Below are 25,530 nucleotides of genomic sequence, written 5' to 3' on the forward strand. Positions count from 1 at the left end.
AGTAAGTATGCCATTGACAACAAGAAGCAAGTCCCAAAGTTGAACTCTTTCACCACCTCACATGACAGGGGTAAAATAGCAGGTGTGCCCTGAATGTCTACTACATGCAGCATATGGCAGGCATCTGTCATTATATGCTAAAGATCAGGAAACTGAGGCTCAGAAGACCTATGTAACTTATTCCGGATTTCACAGCTAATCAGTACAGTTTAATATCAGGCTAATGATTCCACAATCCGTGATTTTTCCATATTGTTTCCACTGCACTACAGGTTAGAACTAAGAAACAAGGCTCTCCTTCCCACCAGCACCTTTGAGATAAAGTAAGTGAGCATGGTCTTTCATGCAAGGGTGAGAAAACTTAAAACATCTTACCCAGGATCTGAATGTGGACTTGGGGGCAATCCACATGGATTATTTAAGTAGCTAACGGTCTGAACGGCAATTCGTTTGCAGCCAGACACCTGTTCTGTCATAAACTTTGTGGACAGTTTTATTTTCCAGTTCTTCAGCTCCGTTAAGGCACATGTCTTCTTTATAAAACCCACCTCTGATTCTGACTCAGAAGGAGCTGTGGAGACATTATGAGGAAAGGTGGCTTTCATGTGCAGTGAAGTGCGCTGCCTTGAGTCACGCAATGGTCTCTATTTTTAAGTCCTTTGGTAAGCTCCTATAACCACATTTTAGCAGTTTACCTTGAGGCGACAGAAGTCCCAGGAAGGTGAAATGGAGAGTCAGACATTAATTAGCTCTGATCTGGGTTTGTCTCCTGACACTGACCTCTTTTGCTGTATTTTCTTTGGCTAGTTGGTTATTCATGAACGGTTTTGAAAATAAGGTAGTTTTAAAACATGTCTGTACATGTCACTACAATATGGACTCACGTTTCCCTCACTTTTAATGTGACAGCGTTGGCTCAGTCTGTCCCATGTTGCCTGTTTTAAGCCAAGAAGTTCAAAGTGGTTTGTTACATAGGAGTTGATGTCCAGACAAAGATGCACCTTTTCTTCGGATACCTGCATCCTCCTTACATTGTTCCCTTCTCTCCGGGAAACCTTTCTTCTTTCTCTGCACATTATTTAGAAATGAGATGAAGGTTAAAGCCAGAGACATTCCTTTGAAACTGGTCTCTAGCACTTAGCAGCTAAGACCTTGGGGAAACACCTAATTTCTTAGCACATAAATAAGCAGAGAGTGATAATACAAATGCTATAAGATCATTGAGAGGATTAAATAAAATAGCATTTGAAACGCCTGCAGAGAAATGGTGCTCAGAAGCTGAGAGCCAATGGCATTAGTGGCAGTGGTAATCAAAAAGGTGCATCATAGGAACCATGAGTGTCTTGATAGAGTTTAAAGTGCATAAAGTGGAAATGCCCTTTAAATAAAGGTATTTCACATACTGCCCCAGTATTTGTTGTGCAGATGCCATGGCATACGTTTGAGCTTCTGATTATGCTGCTGCCATGACAAAATGTTTTTCAGCAGCATGGTGGCAGTGCTGAACGAAGCATGGGCTTCGGGTCAGTTCTACCCGCATGCTCTGTGTCTGTGTGTATGTGGAAGGATGGAAAGAGGGCACTTAGAAAGCAATGAGGGAGGGAGGAAGGAAGGAGAGGGGGTAGGGAAGAAGAGGAATGGAAGAGGAAAGAGGGAGGGGAGAGAAGAAAGACAGGATGGATGGGGCAGCGGGGGAGAGAATACTTATAGATGTTTGAGAGGAGAGTAAGGAAGAAGGCGTCCAGCTCTCTGCCAAACCTCTCAGATGTGCGGGTGTTGTGGGGCCCTGCAATAGCAACATGGTGGGTGACGTTGTCAAAGTGGCCTCAATTTGGTTCCAGCGGGGCAGCGAGCATAAAAGTAGTGCCATGAATCAGAGGCAATGCAAAGCGGGCTCTAAGGATCTGTGGCTGAGCTGGACTGTGGGGACCAGATGTGGGTTCTGCTCTCAGGGGCTCTAAGCTGCTCCCAGTTCACCAGGGATAACCTAAAATACCTAAGTGCTTAGCACATTGTAAGTACCTGGTTTAGCCTGACATAAACAGACATTAACTCTGGGCTTTGAAATAGAAGAGAAAGAGAATCCCTGTCCCAGTGACTTCCTTGCACACTTACAATAAAATCCAATCTTTAGCCTTGCATGGCCTGGTCTCTGGGCACCCAACCTCATTTTCCTGTTACCCTTGTTCCCTGTTCCCTCTCATGAGCTGCCCTGGCCTGGTGCTGATGCTCAGCCTGCAGTGCAGTCCTCTGTCCCAGATTTCACAGGCCCCACCCCTCCCTTAACCAGGACTCTGGTGGCAGTGGCAGGACCCCTCGAAACCAAGAGAGCCTTTCCTACCTGCCTGTCTGCAAGAGAACTCCCATCATGGTCACACTCAGGCCCCTGATGTGTCTTCACTTTTCTGTCTCACATTTTTCATGAACTGATGATGTGTGTATGGGCACGTGTATGTCTGTACATGTATATGAATATGTATGTGTGTTGATGTGTGAAAATATGTGTGCATGCTTATGTGTGTATGTGTGTGTATCCATGTGTGTGCAAATAGGTGGTGTATGTGCATGCTTGTGTGTGTTTGGTTTGTTTCTGTCATCCCTACTACAAGCATGTGGACAGGAACTGTTTTTATTTTTCAGTGTTTCATTTCACCTCACCAGAAAAGTGTGTGGCACAGAATAAAGAATCAATAAATACTTATTGTATGAAAGGAAATGTAATCATCTGCTAATAGACCAAGTATTGGGAACAAAGTGTTTTACGTTTAGTAATCCCCAGAGAACCTTGAAGTGCTCCTTCTTTATCAGCAATGTGACTATGCTGTATCACAATTTCTTACTGAGATTTCTAAACGTAATGATTAGTTTTGTGAACATGGAACCTGAGGATCTATACACATGAGTGCATTGATATGTCTATTTGGGAACACAAAGAGTATATGATGTGTATATGTGCCAATACACAATGTATTATACAGCATAGACTCTATAGTATGTAAACACGGTGTTTGTATATTCAGACATACTATAGCAAATATTTATTTAGAGCAGTAGTTCCCAACCAATTTTTGGCCATGCCCCACCTAAGCATCTCTAAAATCCTGATGCCCCCCCTATAACATATAATTCTTATTATTTAGAAAGTGAACTCCTATCAGCCTAAAAGGCCATTAACTTTGTCTAAACAAGTTTCAAAAGAACATGGCATCCATAAAAGAGAAAAATAAAAGAACAAAAGGACAAAGTACTGAGGAAGAAATCACTAAGAAATTTTTTAAAAAACTAATAGTAATATGAAGTGATATGAAAAAATAGCAAATAAAGTTTCAAAACATAATAGAGAACTGAAATGCATAAATATGTCACAATATATATTTATCTACTTATATGAGGCCCTTAGAACCATAAGAAATGCAAAAAATTCACTGTTAATAACTCATTCTCAATTGCCCCCCTTAAAAGTCAAATTGCTCCCCTGTGGGGTGTGTGCCCCACATTGGGAACCACTGATTTAGAGTCCAAATTATATACCACAAATTAACACATGTAGCCAATAGCCAATAAGCTATATGCTCACTAAACTATCATCAGTTAATGTTATAGAGGAAAGTTGAGAATTGTAGAGTACTTTAAAAGAAACAGGATTTTCCTTCTTCAACATAAGGAGAGGAAGCAGTAGACTCCAGGTGGGACCACTCACGTGCTGCAAGGGGACATGAGTAGGGTGACTGAATGGCAGAGAGACAGGGAAACAGCGCTGGAAGTGCACTGAACCTTAGTTCTAGGGATGAACTTGAACAGCAACTTGTTTGAATGACTGACCCGAAATAAACTCCTGCCAGGCTGTCCAGCAGCTATGGGCTTCAAGATCAGGGTGTCTACTTGCATCAGCATTGACCTCTTACCTCTGATCCAGGAGCTCAGAGCTGGATGGGGAAAGGGTTCCCAAACCGCCTCTCAGTGCACAGTGAGGTGAGTGTAAAAGATGCATCCACCCAACACTCACTCCAGAAAGTAATCTCACAAGGGGATGCCGGGAGCCAAGGAGATGCTCCGTTGTGCTACATCCACATAATGAAAGACTCTGTTGTTAACAAACATTTGGCATAAAGTCATACTTATTGATACGGAATGATATCTGTACAGCGTGTGTGTGTGTGTGTGTGTGTGTGTGTGTGTGTGTGTGAAATTAAGAGGGTAAAATAACATCACAGAGGCCCCACTTTGGCAGATAAGGGGATGCTTGCTCAGCTCTTCCAGACTGACGGCCAGGTAAGGTGAAGTGAGTCTCCACCATCTCTCCTCTGCTTCCTGGCCTTCCGGGGGTAAGCGCTTGGCTTCAATTAGGGCAGGGGTCCTCAAACTTTTTAAACAGGGGGCCAGTTCACTGTCCCTCAGACCGTTGGAGGGCCGGACTATAGTTAAAAAAAAAAAAAAAAAGCTATGAACAAATTCCTATGCGCACTGCGGGCCTGGGACGAGTCGGCTGCTAAGCAGGACAGGCAGCGGCACCCGGCAGGCCAGATAAATGTCCTCGGCGGGCCGCATGTGGCCCGCGGGCAGTAGTTTGAGGACCCCTGAATTAGGGGATTAGTACACTGTTCCTGCATGTATGTGCCTGTTATGAACTGATTGTGTCCCTCCCAAATCCATTCACAGGGTGGAAACCCTACCCCTCAGTGTGATGGTCTTAGGAGGGGAGTCTTGGGGAGTAGTGGAGCCCTCAGGAACGGGATTAGTGCAGCTCTCTCCCCTTCGTCTTGCCATGAGAGGACATGAAGAGAAGTAGCTGTGTGACCAGGAGAGGCCCCTGCCTTTAGGACCAGCCAGTGGATTGGTGAAAGGAGCCCCTTAGGTCAGTGCCCTGGTTCCTGGCTCTGGAATTCCTGTGCACATTAATGGCTGCCTCATGCCTATGAGGAGAGCACACCTGGGTTGGCGTTTAGGTATGAGGGGTGAGAGGCTGGGGCCACATCTCTAGGAGGCACTCTATCAGCAGCTCCACCTCACCCAGTGCCACAAGTACTGCAGCTGAAGGCCCAGGGTCCCCTTAGGATCTGGCCCACACTGAGCTTTTCAAGCCAGCTCACCAAGAGAAAGCAGACACTGTATGAGCATGCCCAATGTCCTCCTTCCTCTACCTCCTTTGACTCAGACCCATGGGGGAAGCAAGGGTTAATGAACACCTTCAAACTTCACCATACACACAGTGTGTTCCAACTGCACTTTTGTGCATATCCATGTGGCCAAACATCTGGAAGGGTACACACCAAATACAATGTCCGTCTGCTCTGGGGGATGAGATTATTTTCTTGCATGAGTTGTGATCATTATAATCATCCTATTTACACATTTAAAATAAGGATAACATTCTCCCTGAGCTTGTTTCCCATCCTGGCACAAGTTTGGGGCCTTCCCTCTGGGCTGGAGGCTGTGCAGAAGGAAAGCAATAGGGCCACAGGGTCTGCTGGTCACGCACCGTGATGGGAGCACAGGCTCCATTTCTTCCATCTTCCTGTTACCTCTGTCGTTCAGGGTTCTGAGCAAATGGTGAGGCGGTGAAACTGGAAATGTAGTGACTTGCACAAAGTCACATAACTAGAAAGAGGAGTCAAGCCCTCACTCCCACTATGGCCTGCTCCCAAATCCACGCCCTCCTGCTCAAATATCCACATAAATCAAAAGGCAGTTACCGCAGAAAAATAAAACATGTGCGACATCCATGGGGTGGCCACATGGACTGCACAGAACGCAGATGCTGGAGGAGATTCCAGAGTCACAGCAACATGCTCACCTCCTCCCTACATCCCGCCAAACCCAACCTGGGAGATCTGGAACCAGCGCCCTAAAGAGGATGCGCTGGGTTTGAGACACAGGCATTTTGCAGCTAGTGCTGAGAGTGACCTCTGCAGGCGAGACAGCTGGAAGGGAGAGAAACAGGGACAAGAAACATCAACTCTCTCCAGGCAGCCGACTGAGGCCTGGGGAAGGGCCCTGTCCCCATGCTCGGATCTCAGCCTGCTCACTCGGTGCACCCCCGGCCCACGCAGTAACTGATTTGCCCAGCGATGATACTGAGTCATCAAGAAAAGGTTACATTTTATATTCAGAATTATCTGCTTAAGAAGGCAAGGAAGCATGTAATCTATTTGAGAAAGATTTTCATTTCAAATAGTTAGAAACTCTTTTAAAAGATTTCTGGTGCTTAAAGGAATAAGTGACAGTTATCTGGAAAATTCACTCGCGTGGCACAAGGTCTTCCCTAAAGATTCTAGATCAGGGAGGCTGTGGGTTATATTTAGTGAGGTGCATAGGCCTTCTCTTTTTTGACATCTCATGGTCTAGTTTTCCCAGGCCTTTCACAATTCCTAACTTCAGAGCACTGGACTCTAAATTACATAACGCTAAAGATTCTGACACACATTTTTGGCCAGCCCACATCCCCATGGTGGGCAGCCTTCCCACCACCGCACCCACACCCCTGCAATGAAACAAATGATGAAATGTGTTTACAAAACTGATTCCCAGATTGGGCATAATCGTTGCCAAACCCACCTGACATTGTGCGAAATCCCTGGGTGTTTTAGTAAGCAGTTCTAGGAAATTTCTGTTTGGTTGTTTTTGTTTTTGTTTTTTGTTCTTCCAAGCATGTTAATAACGAAATAAACTATTCACTCTAAAAAACAACCATCGGAAAAGATTAAAAAATAGGGTTTATCTAATTTTTTCTAAAAGCAAGTTTTATTTTTATAAATTGCATTTGCACGGAGGCCTCTACGTTTCAGGTAGCACACAGTACCTGCTACCCAGCGGCCCCATTGCCTCGCACTGTGCCCCCCATGTTTTCCGCCTCAGACGGAGCGCCTTGCTTTTGGTGAATGTGCAGAGACCCTGTTGCCTTCCCATATGCTATCACCTGCACATTTTTATGTCTAGCTCAAGGGCTTGCTTCAAGTGCCACTGCTCTCAAGGCACTTTTCATGGTCACTGCTGTGCAGGGTGGGTGTGGCCATCCTTCCCTTTGGAAGATGAGGAGAGACCTTAAGAGGCGATGGAACTTGCTCCCGGCCCACCCTGGGCATCAGTAGGACTGGTCCATCACAGTCCTCTCCCGGCAGCCTTTCCCTCCCGGCTCAGTGCAGCCCCCTTGTGGGCAAACACCCATCTCTGTGATATTCCCGGTTATGGAGCCCTTCTGCCAGCTGTGGTCACCCTGCATGACCAATCAGAGCAGGAGGGCCTGTGAGCTTACCTGGTGTGTTAAGCAGGCGGGACCTCCTGCAGTAGTAGGCCACCTCCTGCTCACAGTGCTCCGAGCTGTCAATCACGGCCTCCAACTGCCCCAGGCTGCCCCCATAGTCCAAAGCCATGGAGTAGGGCTTCTCGGGGCTGGCGCCCTGCACACGGGTCAGCTCTGTGTTGTTGTGCTGCACCGAGGTCCAGATCTTGTCCTCTGCCCAGAAAACACAGCCCAAGGAAGGAGGGTTAGAAGAAAGTTCAGAAAAGGATCCCCCTGGCAAAAAGAGGCTCATGCAGGCAGTGTGATGGTGGCTCCCCATGGGAGCTGCTGCTCTACTCATGCCCAGGATTTGACAGAGAATTTTTGCTCCTCACATAGCTCCACCAGGGGAGAAAGGAAGTTAGTAATCTTAAGAGCTGATGTTTTGGAGCCCTGATTCCACAGGCTGCAAGCTAAGCATTTAATCCCATTATCTCATTTAAAATCAATGTTACTTAAATCCATCCAAAGGGAGCCCACACGCCCAGGTCAGAGGTGGGGGAAATGCAAGTGAAGAGACTCAGGCAGCTTGCTCAGGATTGCAGTTAGTGACTCAGGAATTCGAACCCAGGGTGTCAGTCCTCCAAAGCCCTCCATCTACTGACACACCCCCCTTCACAAGAGAAACACCAGCATCCATGATTATCACAGAAAGCCACACGCTCCAGGGTGAAAATAAGACCTACACACAGAGTCTCTGTAAAATACACAGTTAACAAGGGTAGAATTTGGCCATCCCCACTGAACTCTGAGGCACTTAACTGCAGTTTATTATTCATCCTCTGTTTGCCAAAAGTATTTGTGGAGGCTTACAAGAAAAGAACATGCAGAGGCGAAGACCTTTAAATCAGGGACTTTAAAACATGCTTTGCCCAGACAGGGAAAATGGAAGGTCAGGAGAGAGGAGAGGAATGTGAGTTCTAGAAACTGGGATATCTGTATGTGAAACCTCTTTCTGCTGAGAACAAGCTTAGACAAGTCACCTCACTATCTGGGGGCTCAGTGTTATCATCAGTAAAAAAAAATAAAAATAAAAATATAAGGACAGCAAAACCACCTATCATGTGGCAGGGCTGTTACTATGGAATAACAACCAAAAATATAAAGTTTCAAGACACTATCTGAGAGGCATCAGACATTCTGTAATAATAACTCAGGGTAAAACATTTACTGCAAGTGGGTGTGGAATTGAATTCTGAACATGCTTATGAATGAAGCCAAGGAGGAAAGGGGGCATTTTGGAAAGCTTTTGTCATCTGAGCATCTTTACAGCAGTGACATCATTCCTCATCCTCGGTTTTCAGGGCTGAAGAGGAGCCCCACATAGACAACACGTGGCTCCCTCACCCTCACCTCTTCAGTCTTACAAATGCACAAACCAAGGTCTAAGAAGTAAATAAAATGGCCCACGGCCTATCGGACAGGAAAGATGAGCACATACACTACACGCAGCCACAATTGATTAGCGCCACTAAGAGGCAAGGTTGTGACTTGGGGTAAGTAACTTCACTGCCTTGCACTGCAGTGCCAGCAAAGTAGGGGGAAGAAAGAGAAAAAGAGAGTTTGAGTTTGGTTTCAATGATCTCTAAAGTATTTTCCAACTCTCAAAAAGGACATATTTCTTGCAACATAAAATTAAACTGTGCTCAAACGTTCCAATTCATCTTAAGACTGTTTCCTAAAGCCAGCCCACTAGTAACCCACATGTCTCCAATGTTTAACAGGGGCAGAATTACATTTTCCCAAAAGTCTAAAAAAACAAATCAGGATGAAGGTTACTGGATTTTGACTTTGAAAGTAAAAATAGTACATGTAAAAATAATGTTACACAAATAATTAACAAAAAATCTTTAAAATGCCAATATAGATAAATGCAGACAAAATAACTAAAGACAAGCAATTGCTTAATAATGCATCACTGTAGAGGGACAAAGAAAGACTGACCGTTTTGAAATGTCCATGGTGCTTAGAAGCAGAAGAGGAAAACCCAGTCCAATAATAGATGGTGTGTCGCTGCCTCATACTAGAACATTCTACACTATAGTGTTACCTCTATATTTTTACCTATGTCTATACATATATAAAGATATAGATACATAGATATATAAATGCTCAGAGAGAGAAGTAAATTTGTCCCCAATATTATTGTGTCCAATCTCTCTCATTTCAAAGTGATCCACATAGCATCATTAAATCATATGGATTTAGATTTCCCTTCCAATGAACACAGACTTTCATATCTGCATATTCATTCACCTAATTGTTCATACATTCATTAATTGATTTGCTTATTCATTTAATCATTGTCTTATTTTGCCAAAATCATATTTTATCTTTGGCAAGATGGGAAAGAAAGCTGTGTCAGACAATCTTTCATCTTAAAGTCACTACTATTGCCAACTCTGCCTCAGGACCCTGAGGGTAAATTGAAGTTTTAATAATTCAACTATTGGCACTTATTGATATATGCAATTTACAGAAGATGCAAAGGGACACTAAGAGCTTCAAAGCACTCTCCACAATTCACTTAGATGTCAAAAGCCCCCACTGCAAACACAGTGTGAGTGACAGGTCGAGAAACCTAGGTCTCTTTGTTGGCTTTCCTTTCAAAGATACCTTTGTCCTCTGATTATTTTCCTCTTGGGAGATAGCAGAGTAAAGACTGAAAGAAAATGGATAAATTGGTGTTATTTCCCCCCAGCTTAATTGGCAGCAGTGTAGGTTAAGCCCTGACCTTGACACAATAGTAAAGGCCAGTGGTCAGTGGCCCTCGCGAGAGCCTTCATGGGCCAGCTCCTGCTCCCTGCTCTAGGGCGGGTGCTGTGGTTTCGGCTGGGGAAGGTCCATGTGAAGTCAGCTCTGAAGGGTTTTCAAACAAGTAAGATTTTCTCTAAACAGTCCATTAGGTGGGTGCAGGGGATGCATTCGCAAACCCATACATGTTTGTACTAAAACATGGCCCTTGAAGCTAAGTATTCAAGATGGTCCTTTGGTTCATGGGTGGGTGAAGGTTAGTGTATGTGGCCGGGCTCTGGAGTCAGAAGATTTGGATTGGCATGCCAGCATGGCACTTCCTGGCTTATCAACCTTGGCCAAATGATAACTTCCCTAAAGTTCAGTTTCCTCTTCAGTAACATCTGAACAGCAGCAATGAGGCCGACTATACAGGGTCGTTGTAAAGATGAGTGAGGAGATTTCTGCAAGGAGGCCCATTATTCACCAAATGAACTGCATTCCACAGAAATCTATGTTGCCCATTGTACATAAAGGCATCAGTGTCTCACAGGTGACTGGTGCTACTACTATTAGCAACAGCATCCAGGAGAAGACAAGCAGAGAGTGGCTTCAGGTAGTTCTCAGAATGGTGTGTCGGTTCTTTCCCAGAGCACAAAGTAAGAGATGCCTTAAGGGGAGAGAAGATAAACTTAGCTCAGCCTTCCCTCCCCAAATCCATCAAAATTCATGAGGAAAACACACCCATTTCAAAAGACCCAGAACAGGAATTGCTTTATTTTTGAAGTTTTGGGAACTGCACACAATTCAACCTACAAAGATTGCCTATAACTCAAGAAAGTCCAATGTCATGTAGGGAATGAGTGTGAATTATCTAAATGCTAAGACTGGAAACTCATTTTAAAATAAAGTCCTCCAGGCTCCAAACACCAGCCTCTGCTGGCCTGCTTCCAAACCAGACCCCAGCACAGGCGTGTGGCACAGTTTCTGGGGAACTCTCCAGGCTGCAAGGTGTGTTAAGACAACCGGCATTGTGGACACGTCCATTCCTTAGAACCTGGGCTCTGCCGCATGCCAGCTGGGCAAGTTACATAACCACCTCTGGTTTCCTTCTTGGAAAGCGGGGCTGGTAATATCATTTTAATTAAATCATATATAATAAAATCCTAATATGCTAAGTGTCCGGTCATCCGGTCATCCATTCAACCTAACAAAGCATAATATGCTAATGATATGCTAAGGCCATTCAACCGCTCTCTATGATGTGCACTGACCACCATGGGGCAGATACTTTGACTGATAGGTTAGCTTGCTGCTGAGGTCTGGCTGATCGGGACTGAGCGAGATGGGCCGGACATGCCCTGGAGCCTTCCTACAGTCCCTGCCTGGCTGGCCAGCCTCCTGCGTCCCTCCCCAGCCCTGATCATGCACTGGTGGGGTCCCTCAGCCTGGCCTGAACTCTCTCTCAATCTGGACCCCCTCAGGAGATGTCAGAGAGCCAGTTTCAGTTCCATCCCACAGATCAGGCTGAGCGACCCCACTGATGCACTAATTTGTGCACTGGGCCTCTAGTAGTATTATAATATTTTATAATATTAAAATTATATGTTCTACATGGACACATAAGTTGTTCAACATGCAAAAGAGTTAAGAATTGATACATTAGAACTTTTTCTTTATTACATTAGAATGAGGACCTCAACCTCATTCCTTAGAGAGTTGGGGTGGGGATCTCATCCAGCAAAGGGGGTTAAAAACCAGGATGGAGTGCAGTTCCTTGTACTACAGTTGCTGCTGTACATGATAAATTATTACCATCTGTTCAATTATCTTTTCACTCTGAAATAGCCTCATATCTGTCTGTATTTATTGGTGTCCCTTACATCTCCTGGGATTTCATCAGCAGAATATGTTGTTTAATTTTCATAAAACCAGAAACCTGAAAAAAACACTGGTACTGCCATTTTGCTATCCTGTTCATCCCATATCATTCATTCTGTTAGGGGCAGAAATAGAATATTGGGGACCAGCTAGAATTGTAAGAAATATTAACCATGCTCTGTTAAAAGTGGTTGTTTTATTCTGATTAAAGAAGGCATATTCTACCTTGGCTGGGAGCTCACCTGGAAATGCAGCCCTTCCTCCCCATCAGGAGCTGCCTATTATCATGGAAATATTAACCTTGTTGCAGAAACCAGGATTGCCAGCCCTTTGAAGACCCCCAACCCTTTGAATACCACAGGCTTTTGCAAATCTCCAGACCTGCAAACTGTACATTTGGATACCTTTTGCATACGTCCCCTTGTAATCTTTGTCCTTCTACCCAATATAAGCAGCTGGCTTATGTTGGGGTACAGAGCAGATTTTTGAGAGACCTGCTGCTCTCTCACACTGCTGGTAGTATTGGAATAAATACTCAGATGCTTCAACCTTGTCTCTGCTGAATTGCCTCAAGTCGTGGCAGGCAGCACGGACCCATTATTTGTCTGGTTAAAACTCTGCTGTTTACCACCAATCAAGGCCATGATGAGAAACAAGCCCAGCTCTCTACCTGCTCAAAAGAACACAGGTCTGGAGTTATCCAAGACAAATTTTCTGCTCAATAGCGGAATGCATTTTGAAATTTTGAACTAGAAAGAATCTGTTCAGTTCACTAAGTATCTCAGTTAGTTTAAAGAAATAGTTATTATACATTTAAAATATTTGCCTTTTCCTTCCAATATGTGGTTTGCATGTATTTTCCCCTATTTCATAGGTTGTCTTTCCATTACGTTGGTTGTGCAGAAGCTTTTTTTGTTGGATGTGGTCCCCTTTGTTGACTTTTGCTTTTGTTAGTTATATTGTTGGTGTCATATCCAAAACACTATCAGCAACGCTGATGTCCAGGAACTTCTTCTCAGTGTTTTTTCTTGGGAGTTTTACGGTATCTGGTCTGATGTTTAAGTCTTTAGTCCATTTGGAATTAATTTTTGTGAGTGGTGTAAGATAGAAGTCTAATTTCGTTTTTTTCTGTATGTGGTTATCCACTTTTCCCAACACCATTGATTGAAGAAACTATTTTTCTCCATTGGGTGTCCTTTGCACCCTTGTTAAACATGAGTGGACTGTAGTGCCATGGCTTATTTCTGGGCTCTCTATCTGTTCCATTGGTCTATGTATCTATTTTATAGCAGGGCCATGCTGGTTAATAGCTACAGCTTTAGGGAAATGAAAAGATGTTTAAAGCCACAAACTTGTAAATAAATACATTCTGGAGATCTAATGCAAACTTAGCGCTTAGTCAACACTTTCATATTATAAACTTCAAAACAAATAGCTAAGAGACTAGATCTTATTCTCCATAAAAAGTATGGTAACCATGTGATATGCTAGAGGTGCTAACTAACACCACTGCAGTGGTCATATTGCAATATATAAATGTATGAAATCAACACACTGCACAGCTTAAGCAATGTTATATGTCAAAAACATCTCATTACATTTTTAAAAATAAAAAAAAATATTTTCTTTTTAAGATCATCATTTAGCCATTATGATCACTCACTAGCATAAATGGGAATGAGCTCTTGACCATGCAGCACACCACTTGTCATGCCATCTTTACAAGTAAAGGAATTGCAGGCCATAGGCTGTCAAATAGCATGCAAGCTTAATAAAGTTCCAATGCATTATTTCAAAGACTAAACAATGCATTGTTATGTAGATTAGTAAAGCATTCTTCTAACTGCACTGTGAATTTTGCTTTCAATTCTAGTCCCCTAAAGCTATTAGGTCTCCCAACCTGTAAAGCATATCATGCATTCCTCTGTTCAAAGTTGTGCTTAGTTAGAGCCCTGCTTGCCACTAGCATACATACCCAGGACCATATACACGGCTGAGCTCCAGTGTACACATCAGTGAGTACACAAGAATGACAGACATCTGGCACTGTTATAAGTACTCTCGAGCTCAAGTGGTGGGGCTGCTTAGAGATCTGTTGAGGGCAAGGTCGGGTGGGGGCTGATAGAGAAGCCTGTCCAGTGGATACTGTGCCCCTTTTTCCTTGAAAATGGACTATAGATGGATGGGAGTCTATCCTCTGGCCAAGGGACCTAGCCTAGTATTGGGTGCCTTGTAGGACTTCAGGAAATCTTGTCAAGTGATGAGGTTAGTCAATCACTGTCATTTATATTCCGCTGGGTTCTTTCCCCCAGCATTTCCAAAGCAGCTCTGTTATACATTTGTTATGTGATGGTCCAGATTTTTAAAAAGAAATTTCAAATTATAAGATCCATACACACATACATTCAACAACAACATCGACAAGAGAAGAGTATGCACCAAGTCCCAGCAGAGTAGTTATGGTGGAATATTCTGCAACATTCCATGATGTTGTGACATATTCCCAATTCATCACCTGGACAGCCCTCTGGGACCTCGCCCTGGGCTTCCCAGTGGCCTGCCTGAGTGCCCTTACACTCATTTCAGGAGCTGGAAACTGTTTACACACAGAACCAGCCAATTTTTTTCATGTTTTTGTTCCTGTCATTCCAATTGATTGCTATTATCATTGTGATAATCATTATTATTAATAATAATAATAACAGATGTCGCAAGTTGTTTCATCTGTTACCATGGTGATCATTCTTCTGAAAAAAAATAATAAACAAGATTTAAAAAGGAAAGAGAGGCAAAAAATAACTCTGATTAATAAGACCTCATTCTATACACATATTTGTCTCTTCGCAGAGCAAGAAAAAAGTGTAATTTTTCTATCATAATACTTAGAAGGAACTCTACAGATTGTCAATACCCAGCTTAATTGAACTTAAATCACTGTGGGGAGCTGCTTAGAGCCCTTTGAAAAATGTGCCGATTCACTTACCCGCCTACTGCAGTAAAGCAGGTCTATATTAAGGTCCCTGGGGTCACTTCTGGTGCAGTTATCTGTGTTGACAGAGTGGATTTCCCACGCCAAGGGTAAAGGCAGTGTAAATAATCCTCCAACACTGTCTCCACGCTCATTTACCATCCACACATCTACAGCCTCGTGGCATTTCTTGTTGTTTTGCGATGAGGTTATTTAATTTTTCATATGTTCCTATCTTATCTCCCCGTTTAAATCACAAGCAGTGACAGCCGGGTGAATGTCGCCTGGAAGGCCTTCTGTGGATGACGGGCAGATGCTGTGGAGGAAGCTGGGACTTGGGCTGTTTGGCCAGGCAAGGCTGCTCCGCCCTACGGGCTCCGGACTCCTAAGTGTGGCAGGGACACTGACCCCCCCACTTCCTGCCCCCCGGCCTCAGTCTCCTCAGCTGTAGGCTGGACATAACCCGTGCCCAGTGATGTGAGGAATGAATAAAACGCACAGGATGCGCTGAGCACAGTGCCAGGCTCAGGGCACGGACTCCAGACCAAAGCTGACCTGCTTCAAGCCACTCCGATCCAGGGAGGATCCCAAGGGACCACCTCACCTTTAGGAACCGTTATGGGAACCTGAGCTGAGGAGTCAATGCCACCTTCCTCTCAACTTAAAGGAAAGGGAGACAGTGAGTGTAAAAGGACTTTAAGCTCCTTTGCAAGAATTCGCGCCGGAGCCATGCTCCCTCCCCAGGATAGGAGAACGTGCAGGCCCGCTGCCCCCGCTGCAGCTCCGCTCTGGGGTGTCTGCGGCTGGGAGAGCGCCCCCGCCTGGCCCGGGGTGGCCACAGCGCTGCAGCAGCCGGAGACGCCCAAGCTTCGGCCAGGAGCTAGCTCCGTCATGACCACGCTCCACTGCCCACAGGGGCCACGCCGACGACCTCCGCACAACAGGCGTGGTGTGGCTTATTCCCCTGCTTCATTCAGCATGTACTTTCTGTATAGCTTCTGGGTGTTTATTTTTCTCTCTGCTTGCTTTAAAATAGGTGCCAAGATCAAAGAGACCTGGGGAAGTTTTTGGTCTTGGAGGGTGTGCTTTTGAATGGACTCCAGGCACACTGTATCTGCTTGTTTGTTTATTGTCTGCTGGGTTATTCAAGGAAAAGTATGAGGTGCCTAGTGTGTGCGGAGCATCATGTTAGGGACTGAGTGGGTAGGATGAAGGCGAAGGGCACTCTGAAACCTGAGGGCATCCCCTGCTGGTTCTGAGAAAGCCTGATCCTGGCTGGGGCAGGAGGAGGCAAGGCTGAACTCCATGCCCAGCCTCTGAGCAGGGGAAGGGGAGGCAGGGCTCAAAATCCAACCCCCTGCTTGGGAGAGGGCTGCGGGGGATTGGTGGGCAGGCTTTAGCTGCCCTCACAAGTTTCACGAGGTCTTTAGGAATCTGTGGCAGGGACTGCTGGGTGCTTTCCAGGAAAGAGCTGGGCACTTGCATAGACCTAATTCCATCTCACATCTAAGTGATACTGGCCACGCTCCCCACTCTCTCTGAGCCCACATCTCCTCAAAATACATGTGAGAGAATCTCTGCCTCCCAATACATCATGTGAATTTACTGTGATCAACCCTAAGACTATACCCCATCCCAGGGCCACCGCTTTACAATAAAGAGTGCCTTCCCTTTATTCAGAAGAGCTGACGTGGCTGAGGCTGAGCTCAGGCAGCCACAGGCAGTGGGCTGGCTGCAGAGGTCATGCCTTAGTCCTAAGAAGGAGTCAAGGCCTCATTCCCCTCTCCTCCCACCAGGTTACGCAGGACGCACACCTTCTGTGAATGAAAGGTGTCCACGTCCTCTACTGCATGGATCTTATGCTCTGCTTCTGGAGGTTACGGACAAAAAAGCACCCCAAAACCCAAAGAGGAGAGTGGGATGATCTATTTTTATTTCAGCGGACACATCTGCTCTGGGGTGCACACATGCATTTTCTTTCTGTGTACACTAAAATTGCTTCACATAGAGTAAGGCCTATTGCTCTAGAAACAATAAACAAACCTCATGCCTAGATCTTAATTTCCAAAAGCAATTTGCTGCAGAAGTGAACTAAACTTCTTTTGGAAAACAGCTGAGTCTGGGACTAGGCAGGGAAAGATCAAGGTAACATTTTGGAGCATCTTGTGCTAAAAAGCTACATAATATTCCAGGATTATGGAGGCTTGTAAGAAAGGCAAAGGAGCAAAATTAAAGGGACCATGGCTGGTTACAGCAAGGATAATTTTAATGTAACTATATAAAGATAATAGTAACAATGTTTTAAAATGGTATAACTTATGTTTTCAGTAACACAAAGGCAGGTGGAAGAGGACGAGAAATAGTGAAGAATGCAGAATGACAGCTACAAATGTAGGAAAATGTAGAATTAGAAAAACAACACGACAAATTCTGGTGTAATAAATTACATAGGTTGGGATCATTAGCAGATTTGGAGGAATGTTGGGGAACAGAATATTACCGCCCTCATAGATCATTTACTGATTATAAACTATCTTCATGATGCAGAGATGCAGCAGAACTACGCTAGCCAAAGGAGGGAGCTGAGCGCCCCAGTGTCACAGACTGACATCATGTCCCGCCTGACGGGGTGCACTGAGGAGACCACACATGACCCATGAGGTCATCTGGCCAAAGTATTCTAACTATGACAAATAATTTTTAAAAATCCAAAATATGTAACATTTTACCTCAGAGCGGACTTGTACTACTCTTCAAAAAATTAATGTCATGACAAACAAACAAAATAGCATGAGTTAGGAGAGAGAGCCTTCTAGTTAAAATAGACTAAAAGGACCTGGCAATCAAATCCATCATGTGGAAGGTGCTTCAATCCTAATAAAACTATGAAAACAGAAACTGCTGCCTGGCCAGTGTTGCTCAGTGGTTGAGCGATGACCTATGAACCAAGAGTTCAATGGTTTGATTCCTAGTCAGGGCACATGCCCGGGTTGCGGGCTTGATTCCGGGTAGGGGGCATGCAGGAGGCAACTGATCAATGATTCTCTCTCATCATTGAAGTTTCTATATCTCCTTCTCCCTTCATTTCTCTCTAAAAAACAAAATAAAACAAAACAAACAAAAACAAAACAAAACAAAACAAAACAAAAAAACTTGCTATAAAAGACATGATAGAGACAAGATAGACTATATATTGTATATTAATTTAATTAATGCTTATTTTTATTTATGGTTTTAGTATTGTGGTTATGTTGAATAATGTCTTTGTTCTAAGAGCTACAAACTGAAGTCTTTAAGTTTAAATTATCAATGTGTCTACAATATTTATTTTTAAATAATTCTGGAAGGAAAAGGCAATTTATGAGAAGGATTGAAGGAGAGGGAAGATAAAGAATGAGAGAGAGAGAGAGAGAGAGAGAGAGAGAGATGAAGGCAACACAAATGTGCAAATGTGGCAAAATGTTTACAGTTGGAGAAGATAGGTGAAAAGTATACAGAAGCTTATATTAGTATTTTTTCAACTTTTCTGTAGATTTGGACACTTCAAAATAAAAATTTTGGTGAAAACAAAATAATGCTTTGCACAGTGCTTTCCAGTAAGTGTTCAGAGCTTTTCTACTGTGCTCCAGCAAATCCATGTGGGGGTTCTTTTACACACTCACACAGGACACACACAGACACACACAGACAAACACCCATAGCATGCACACATGCAGACACACACAGATATACACAGACACACACTCACAGACACAGGCATAGAAACATGTGCAGAGACACACACAAACATACACCCCCACAGACACATACATGCAGACACACACACTCACAGACATATACACATACAAAAACACACACAGGCACATTCAGGGAGATGCACACATGCAGACACACACTCACAGGCACACAGATGTACACAGAGACACACACTCCCAGACATACACACACACAGATATAGGCACACACACATGCACACACACACACATGCATGGCTAAGGACTAACTGGCAACACAATTATCAAACAGCAAAGATTATTATCCAATTCAACCTCTGACACCACAACAGCACATTCACGTTCAACTATAACTACTGGTTAGTAATGTTGAATTGATATTTGTGAACTATTTTAGTGTGTCTGACATGTGTGCTCATGAAAGTTATTGCTTGTTATTTTAATTACTGCATCCCCAATAATCTATATAATAAAAGCCTAAGCGACCATTATGGTGGAACAACCAGAACGACTGGTTGCTATGATGCGCACTGACCACCAGGGAGCAGACGCTCAATGCAGGAGCTGCCCCCTGGTGGTCAGTGTGCTCCCACAGGGGAAGTGTTGCTCAGCCAGAAGCCCGGCTCACAGCTGGCGAGCACAGCAGAGGTGGCGGTAGCCTCTCCCACCTCCACAGCAGTGCTAAGAAGCAGTGAGCCAAGCAGGAAGGAGCAGCGAGCTGGCAGGCGGTAAGGAGCGAGGGGTTCCGAACTGTGACAGGGATGTCCACCAGGGGTAATCATGAATTACATTGATTATTTCAAGTTATTGAGTAACAATAACTTTAAACATAAGTTTTGTTATTAATTACAGTAGAGGAAACTGAGGAACAGGGAGGCTAAGCAACTCACTTAAGTCACACTTGACAAAACTGTGAAGTACCAACATTGGGATTCACACCACACCCAAGATCTTGTGCACTTTGCTGTTTTTTGTTTTTTTTTTTGTTTTTGTTTTTTTTAATATATTTTATTGATTTTTTACAGAGAGGAAGGGAGAGGGATAGAGAGTTAGAAACATCGATGAGAGAGAAACATCGATCAGCTGCCTCCTGCACACCTCCCACTGGGGATGTGCCCGCAACCAAGGTACGTGCCCTTGACAGGAATCGAACCTGGGACCTTTCAGTCCGCAGGCTGACGCTCTATCCACTGAGCCAAACCGGTTTCGGCAGATGTTTGTTGATTAAGGAAATTAAAGGGAAATAGATAAGAAGTGTGACAAGAAAAGAAGCTTCACAGAATAAAAGAATGAGGGCGTGGTCTAAAGAAGGAGGTGAGCGGATGATATTCCCGAGGAGCCAAACTGGACATAAAGCATGAGTGCTGTCCAGAATACATTCCGCTCGCACTGGCAACCCATGCAGAAACTGTCTAACCAGCTTCTCTTTACGAAGAGATATAAATAGCACATATTCAAACACTGGGGTGCATAGTCTACAAGGCCGATTGGTGCGGTTGTGATAGGAATCCACATGAGGAGGAATGGTAGAGAAAACTCTGAGATGCATGTCTGTTCTACTGCTTCTACTTCACAGAACCTGGGATCATAAGCTACTTGCACATCTAGGCTCTTTTATTCTTTGGGACATCTAGACAGACTCTGATTCATCATCTCTCCCTGGAATCCTGGACTCAGAGCAAAAGCAAGCAGCAACAAGCAAGCTTTCTGGAGATACCCTTGACTCCCACTTACTATTTCACTCTTCTGATCAGATGCACAAGTGATCCAGGAGCCTTCTAGCAAGGGGAAGGCACCTGCTCACTGCTTCTCCAAATCGTCACCCCCTGAGCTCAACAGGGTTGGTTCCTCTCTGTTCTCTCTGCCTGGCTCTGCAACACCTACTTATCAAGGTCACACCTGTTTATCAAGCCCTATGTCTCCCAGGAAGCCTTTCTTGATCACTCTTGTCTCTGAATTCCTTCAGCATCTAGGTCCTCCCATGATGGTGCTGATGCTGACTTCCATTTCAGAAGCTCTTAGAGAGTACCAGAGATTGTACTGATTGTATTAGGTGCATTGCTCATTCAATTGTATTTCATCTGCACATCAACCCATTGTACAGATGAAGAATTGAGTCTCATAGAAGTTAACTCTCCTTGGATTTTATGGTTGTGGAGTACCTTATATCCTCTGTAACTCTACAAATTACCAGAATGGCCTAGATGAAAGTGTTTTAAGACTGGATATTAGATATGAGATTTTTGGGTGTCAGGGTCAGTGATTTATAGTAGCTGATAGAGTCCTGAGCACAGGCTGAAGGCTGTGTCCTGATCCTCACAGCACAGAAGGAAGAGTTCTCCAGGGATCTACAATGTGTGCTGTGAAATGTCCAACAGGAGGCCTTAGGATGAGCTCTATGTGCAGGTCTTAAGACCAGCAACTCTTCCATCACTGAGTACTGGGGAGAGGACTGAGGAAAGGGACCTGAGTGTTAAGCAATGTCCTAACCAACTTATATAGGTATTTCCCAAAGTCTGGTGTCTTCAGGTATTTGTTAAAATGCTATTTCTTATCACTGTTCTAAACCTACTGAAGAAACATTGTTGGAAATAGCCTAGAAAATGGCATTTTACTCATCTTAGGTCATTCTTTGAAGAAATAAAATTTAAGAATCTTTGGTGTTTATAAACTTCATCTAATATTCAGAACAACTTTGCAAGGTGGGGTATGACTATCCCTATTGACAGATGAGGTAAGTGATGACCAGGGAAGTGAGGTGAGTGGAATGGAGACACAATTCCTTCAGGCTCACCCCCTCCAGGACCTTTCTGCAGTAGCACTGACTGATGGGTGGGGCACACGGGCCAGGGGAAGGGGCTGTTTTGTTTAGACACATGGGTGTTTCTTTTCTCCAGAGCTTCTATTTCTCCCAGCCTAGGCCGCCAAGAATGGAAATCACAGACCTATCTCCACTTTCTGGGCAACATATGTCAATTCATGTAACCTTGGACAACAATTCAGCCTCAAGAATTCACTGGCCTCCTATGTAAATGAAAAGAATGGTACCTTCTGCATGATTTCTGCAAAACTGAATTACATCAAGAGAATAAAGTGTCTGGCATGGAGCCTCGAACTAGATGCTTAACTAAGTATTAGCTATTTATATTACAAAATGCAGCCCAAAGGGCAGCCCTTCAAGGTCAGCTTCTCTCATCACCATTCCCAGTTTCCCAGCTCCCCGTGATCCAACCATGGCCTCCTTTGTACTATTTCTATAGTGTCTTTTGGCTTCTAATTTATTTCATACACCTTGTGAGACATATCTGTTTGCATTGTCTGTTTGCTCTCTAAACTGTGAGATCCTGTAGGACAAGGATACACATTCATTTGGTAACCTTAGTGCCTTGCACAGTCCTTGCTCAAAAGTTTACTTGAATTACAATTTCTAAATAAGCAACTGAATAACTGAGTGACTGGCTCAATGAATGCATAATATATAAGTAACTCAACACATAAAAATAAATGTGGAAGTAAACGAGCGAAAGACTATTATTAAAGGAATGCAAGACATCAGAGAGAGAGTTAGTAAAGGGAGTGAGTGTATGAAAAAGCAGATAAATGAGTGAGAATCACACTGCAACCACCTCCTGCCCTGGGCCTGAGCCTTCTTTTCTCATCCATGTGGTTGGAGTCAACTCTCCGAATGAAAGGAGTTTCTCTGAGAGCCTGTTACAATTATTGGCAACTCAAAGGTGACAATGCTTTAATTTCAGGATAATGCTAATCTTTATGACTTAGTAGTTTCATTTAATGGCCCCATTTAGCAGGAGATTATGCCGCCTGCTAGCCCACAGAGACCACTTTAAAGCTCAGGACTTTCACAAGCAGATCCAAGCTTGGCCTTAGAGACCAGCCTGCTGGAATACTTATGCAGTCCCTAAGCCTTGGCTGACAACATAGGGTATTAAACAGGGAGAGATACACTTAAAAAGATCTTCCTTCCTCTAAGCTGGGATCTTTTTCTTTATTGACAAAAAGTCCTCTAGACAACACTGCATGCACAGAAAACAAGTGACAATACAAGTGTTCTTCCCTCTGAAATACAAGTGTTATTCCAACTGAGTAAATTGCTAGCAAGAGTCACCCATGCGTGAGTCAAAACACAGGAGAGGACAGGTGCTACCAGGGACTCAGCCTTTGGCCCATTAAGAGAGTGGTTGTGTTTCCAAGGGAAGAAGAGAAAGAGAAGAAAAGGTAAATACGACCTTCCTTGTCCTTACCACCTGCTCTGTCAGTCACTCTCCAGCATTGTTGAAATGTAATTGACTATACAGCAATAGTAAAGAGCTATTATCATCACCCTGCATTTGCAGATAGAGAAACTGAGATGCAACAGTCAAGGGCCTTGCTCATGGTCCCACAGACAATAATTATAATAATCTCTAATTATAATTATTTGGAGGATTCAATAAGTACAGGCATTGTTCTAAGACTGTTAATTAATGCATTTGTGCTTGTATATCTGTACAACCATGCTCTTCAAAAATTGTAATCCATAAATAAGGTTTGGGTTTTGCACAGATAGAAGAAAAGGGATGGGGAGGCAAGATATCTATGTTTTTAAAAGCTCATCCTGGCTGCTGCAGAGTGGGGAAGCCTGGAGACTTGGGTTTTGTTACCACAAGGACATGAGATTATATAGACTCTGTGGAGTTGGGGAACCATACCATAATTATTTCCACATCTTCAGTGCCTCATCAGTACCTGGCCTAGCAGACAACCAATGCATATTGAGTAACAGTAATAGAGGAAGGGTTGCCACCTACATTTTGATAAAAAGCTCTGCATACTGAATGGGGCAAACACTAGATCTGATGGCTATAAGGAAATCTTACTTCTATCATTGATTAACCTCATTAACACATTTGTAAATCAAAATCATTCCAGCTGTTTCACAGGGATGACACTTGGACCAGGCCAGTACCCAGTAGACACTCAACATAACTTTATGTAGTTTGTAACAAAGTGACAACTTTCTGGCAAGAGTCCTTCTGCAGTGATGGCTATCCAACAACTTATGATAAAAACAAACTTGAGCCCCGTTTGTTCTTGTAGAAATGTTTGTCAGGCAGTAAATTTAACACTTCCATGTGTGTGTGTGTGTGTGTGTGTGTGTGTCTGTTGGAAGTAAGTGTTTACGGTGGAAATCATAAGTAAGATGCCTATAGAATGTACAAAGATAGAACTTCATTATAGATTGACATGACACCAACTACTAAATTATACTTTTTTTGGTGTAAAATACACCAAAAGCTGACAAAAAATAACTATATACTAAGAATCAAAGTGAGATATACATGTGCCTGAGTAACTCTTGTTTCCTCTATACTGCCAGATCCTTGTGTGTCCCACTCATAAACTGTGAACTCACTGACAGTGGTCTTGTTATAGAATAGTAGGAAGTTTGGAAAATTCCAGGACAAACGGTCTAGGGAAACTGAGATAGACAGTTAAACAGCAGTTTGTGTCCACCTAGTAGCAGGTATATCGGTTAATAATGCAGATTTTGTAATCAAAGAAAACATGATAATTTCAAGAGAAACATCAAAAGTGCTTTATTGAAAGTAATGTTCATTGCTAGCTACACATTTTCCCCCATCTTTCAGGTAATTTGTGGATACCGTTCAATAGAACTTTTCTTGTTTTGAGGCAAACCATTCAGTGACCAAATTTTCTACTTCTTTGTATATTTTGAAGTGCTGCTCAGAAAGTGTGTGTGCCATCAATCAGAAGTGGTAATCTGAAGGAGTAAGGTCTGGTGAATACGGCGGGTGGGTTAATACTTCCCAGGCAAGATCTTTTAATATGTCTTTAACTGGTTTTGAAATGTGTGATGGTGCATTATAATAAAGCAAAATTACTTTGCCATGTCTTCTGGCACATTCTGGTCATTTCAAGATCAAAGTGTGGTTCAAATTGATTACTTGTTGTTGGTAGTGATCAGTATTATCAGTTTCACCTGGTTTTAGAAGCTCATAGTACACCACACCTTCCTGATCCCACCTAACGCAGAGCATTGTCTTCTTTCCAAAGCGATTTGGCCTTGCAGTTGATGTTGATGGTTGACCTGCATCAACCCATGATTTTGTGCATTTGGGATTCTCAAAATAAATCCACTTTTCATCGCCAGTCACAATTCGATGCAAAAAAGCCTTTCTTTCGTGCTGTTGAAGCAACATTTTACTGATGACATTTAGGTTTTTCATTTGTCTTTCATTCAGTTGATGTGGCACCCATTTTCCTTCCTTAATATATTTTCCATTGCTTGTAAACAATTGGAAATTGTTTGCTGAGCAACGTTTAATCTTTCTGCAAGTTGTTTTTGAGTTTGACACACATCCTCATCCAATAATGCTTATAATCGTTGGTCTTCAAACTTTTCGGTTGACCTGGATGTTCTTTGTCTTTCATATCGAAATCATCACTTTTAAAGCATTTAAACCAGCATTAACAAGTATCTTGAGATGAAGCATGTTCACCATAAGCTTCCTGAAGTATACGATAACTTTCAGCAGCACTTTTCTTCAAAATAAAATAATGAATTAAAACTTCCTGCAAATGCTCTTTTTTTTGGCAAGAAATTTGACATTTTTAAGCATAAAAATATCTATGATGTTAACACCTTTAGCAAATTTGACATATGAAGTTTTGAAGCTTGTTAATACAACAAAATAGCATACATATCAAATCACATATATATCAACATATGTGTAACTCCATCTATTGAAAAAATCCGCATTATTAACCAGTGAATCTGGTAAATCCTATCTTCCCTAAACTATGGACACTTAAGAGTAAATGGTTTGCACTTCTCCTCCCCAACCAGAGTGTAAATGGCTTAAATCACCCCACTCAGGGAGACAGACAACAGAAATCCAATTAAGTGTCATTTT

General features: G+C 43.3%; 1 protein-coding gene across 1 annotated transcript in view; it reads right to left on the reverse strand.

The window, feature by feature from the left end:
* Positions 1-25,530, reverse strand: part of CNTNAP5 (contactin associated protein family member 5) — an 886,665-nt gene that overhangs the window by 277,072 nt on the left and 584,063 nt on the right. Inside the window, exon 13 of the mRNA XM_080671382.1 lies at positions 7,253-7,453. Within this exon, the coding sequence (XP_080527508.1) occupies positions 7,253-7,453 (201 nt within the window). The remainder of the gene's footprint in view (positions 1-7,252; positions 7,454-25,530) is intronic.

Source organism: Plecotus auritus (genome assembly GCF_963455305.1).
Source record: "Plecotus auritus genome assembly, chromosome: 5".
In the NCBI taxonomy this organism is placed as follows: Eukaryota; Metazoa; Chordata; class Mammalia; order Chiroptera; family Vespertilionidae; genus Plecotus; species Plecotus auritus.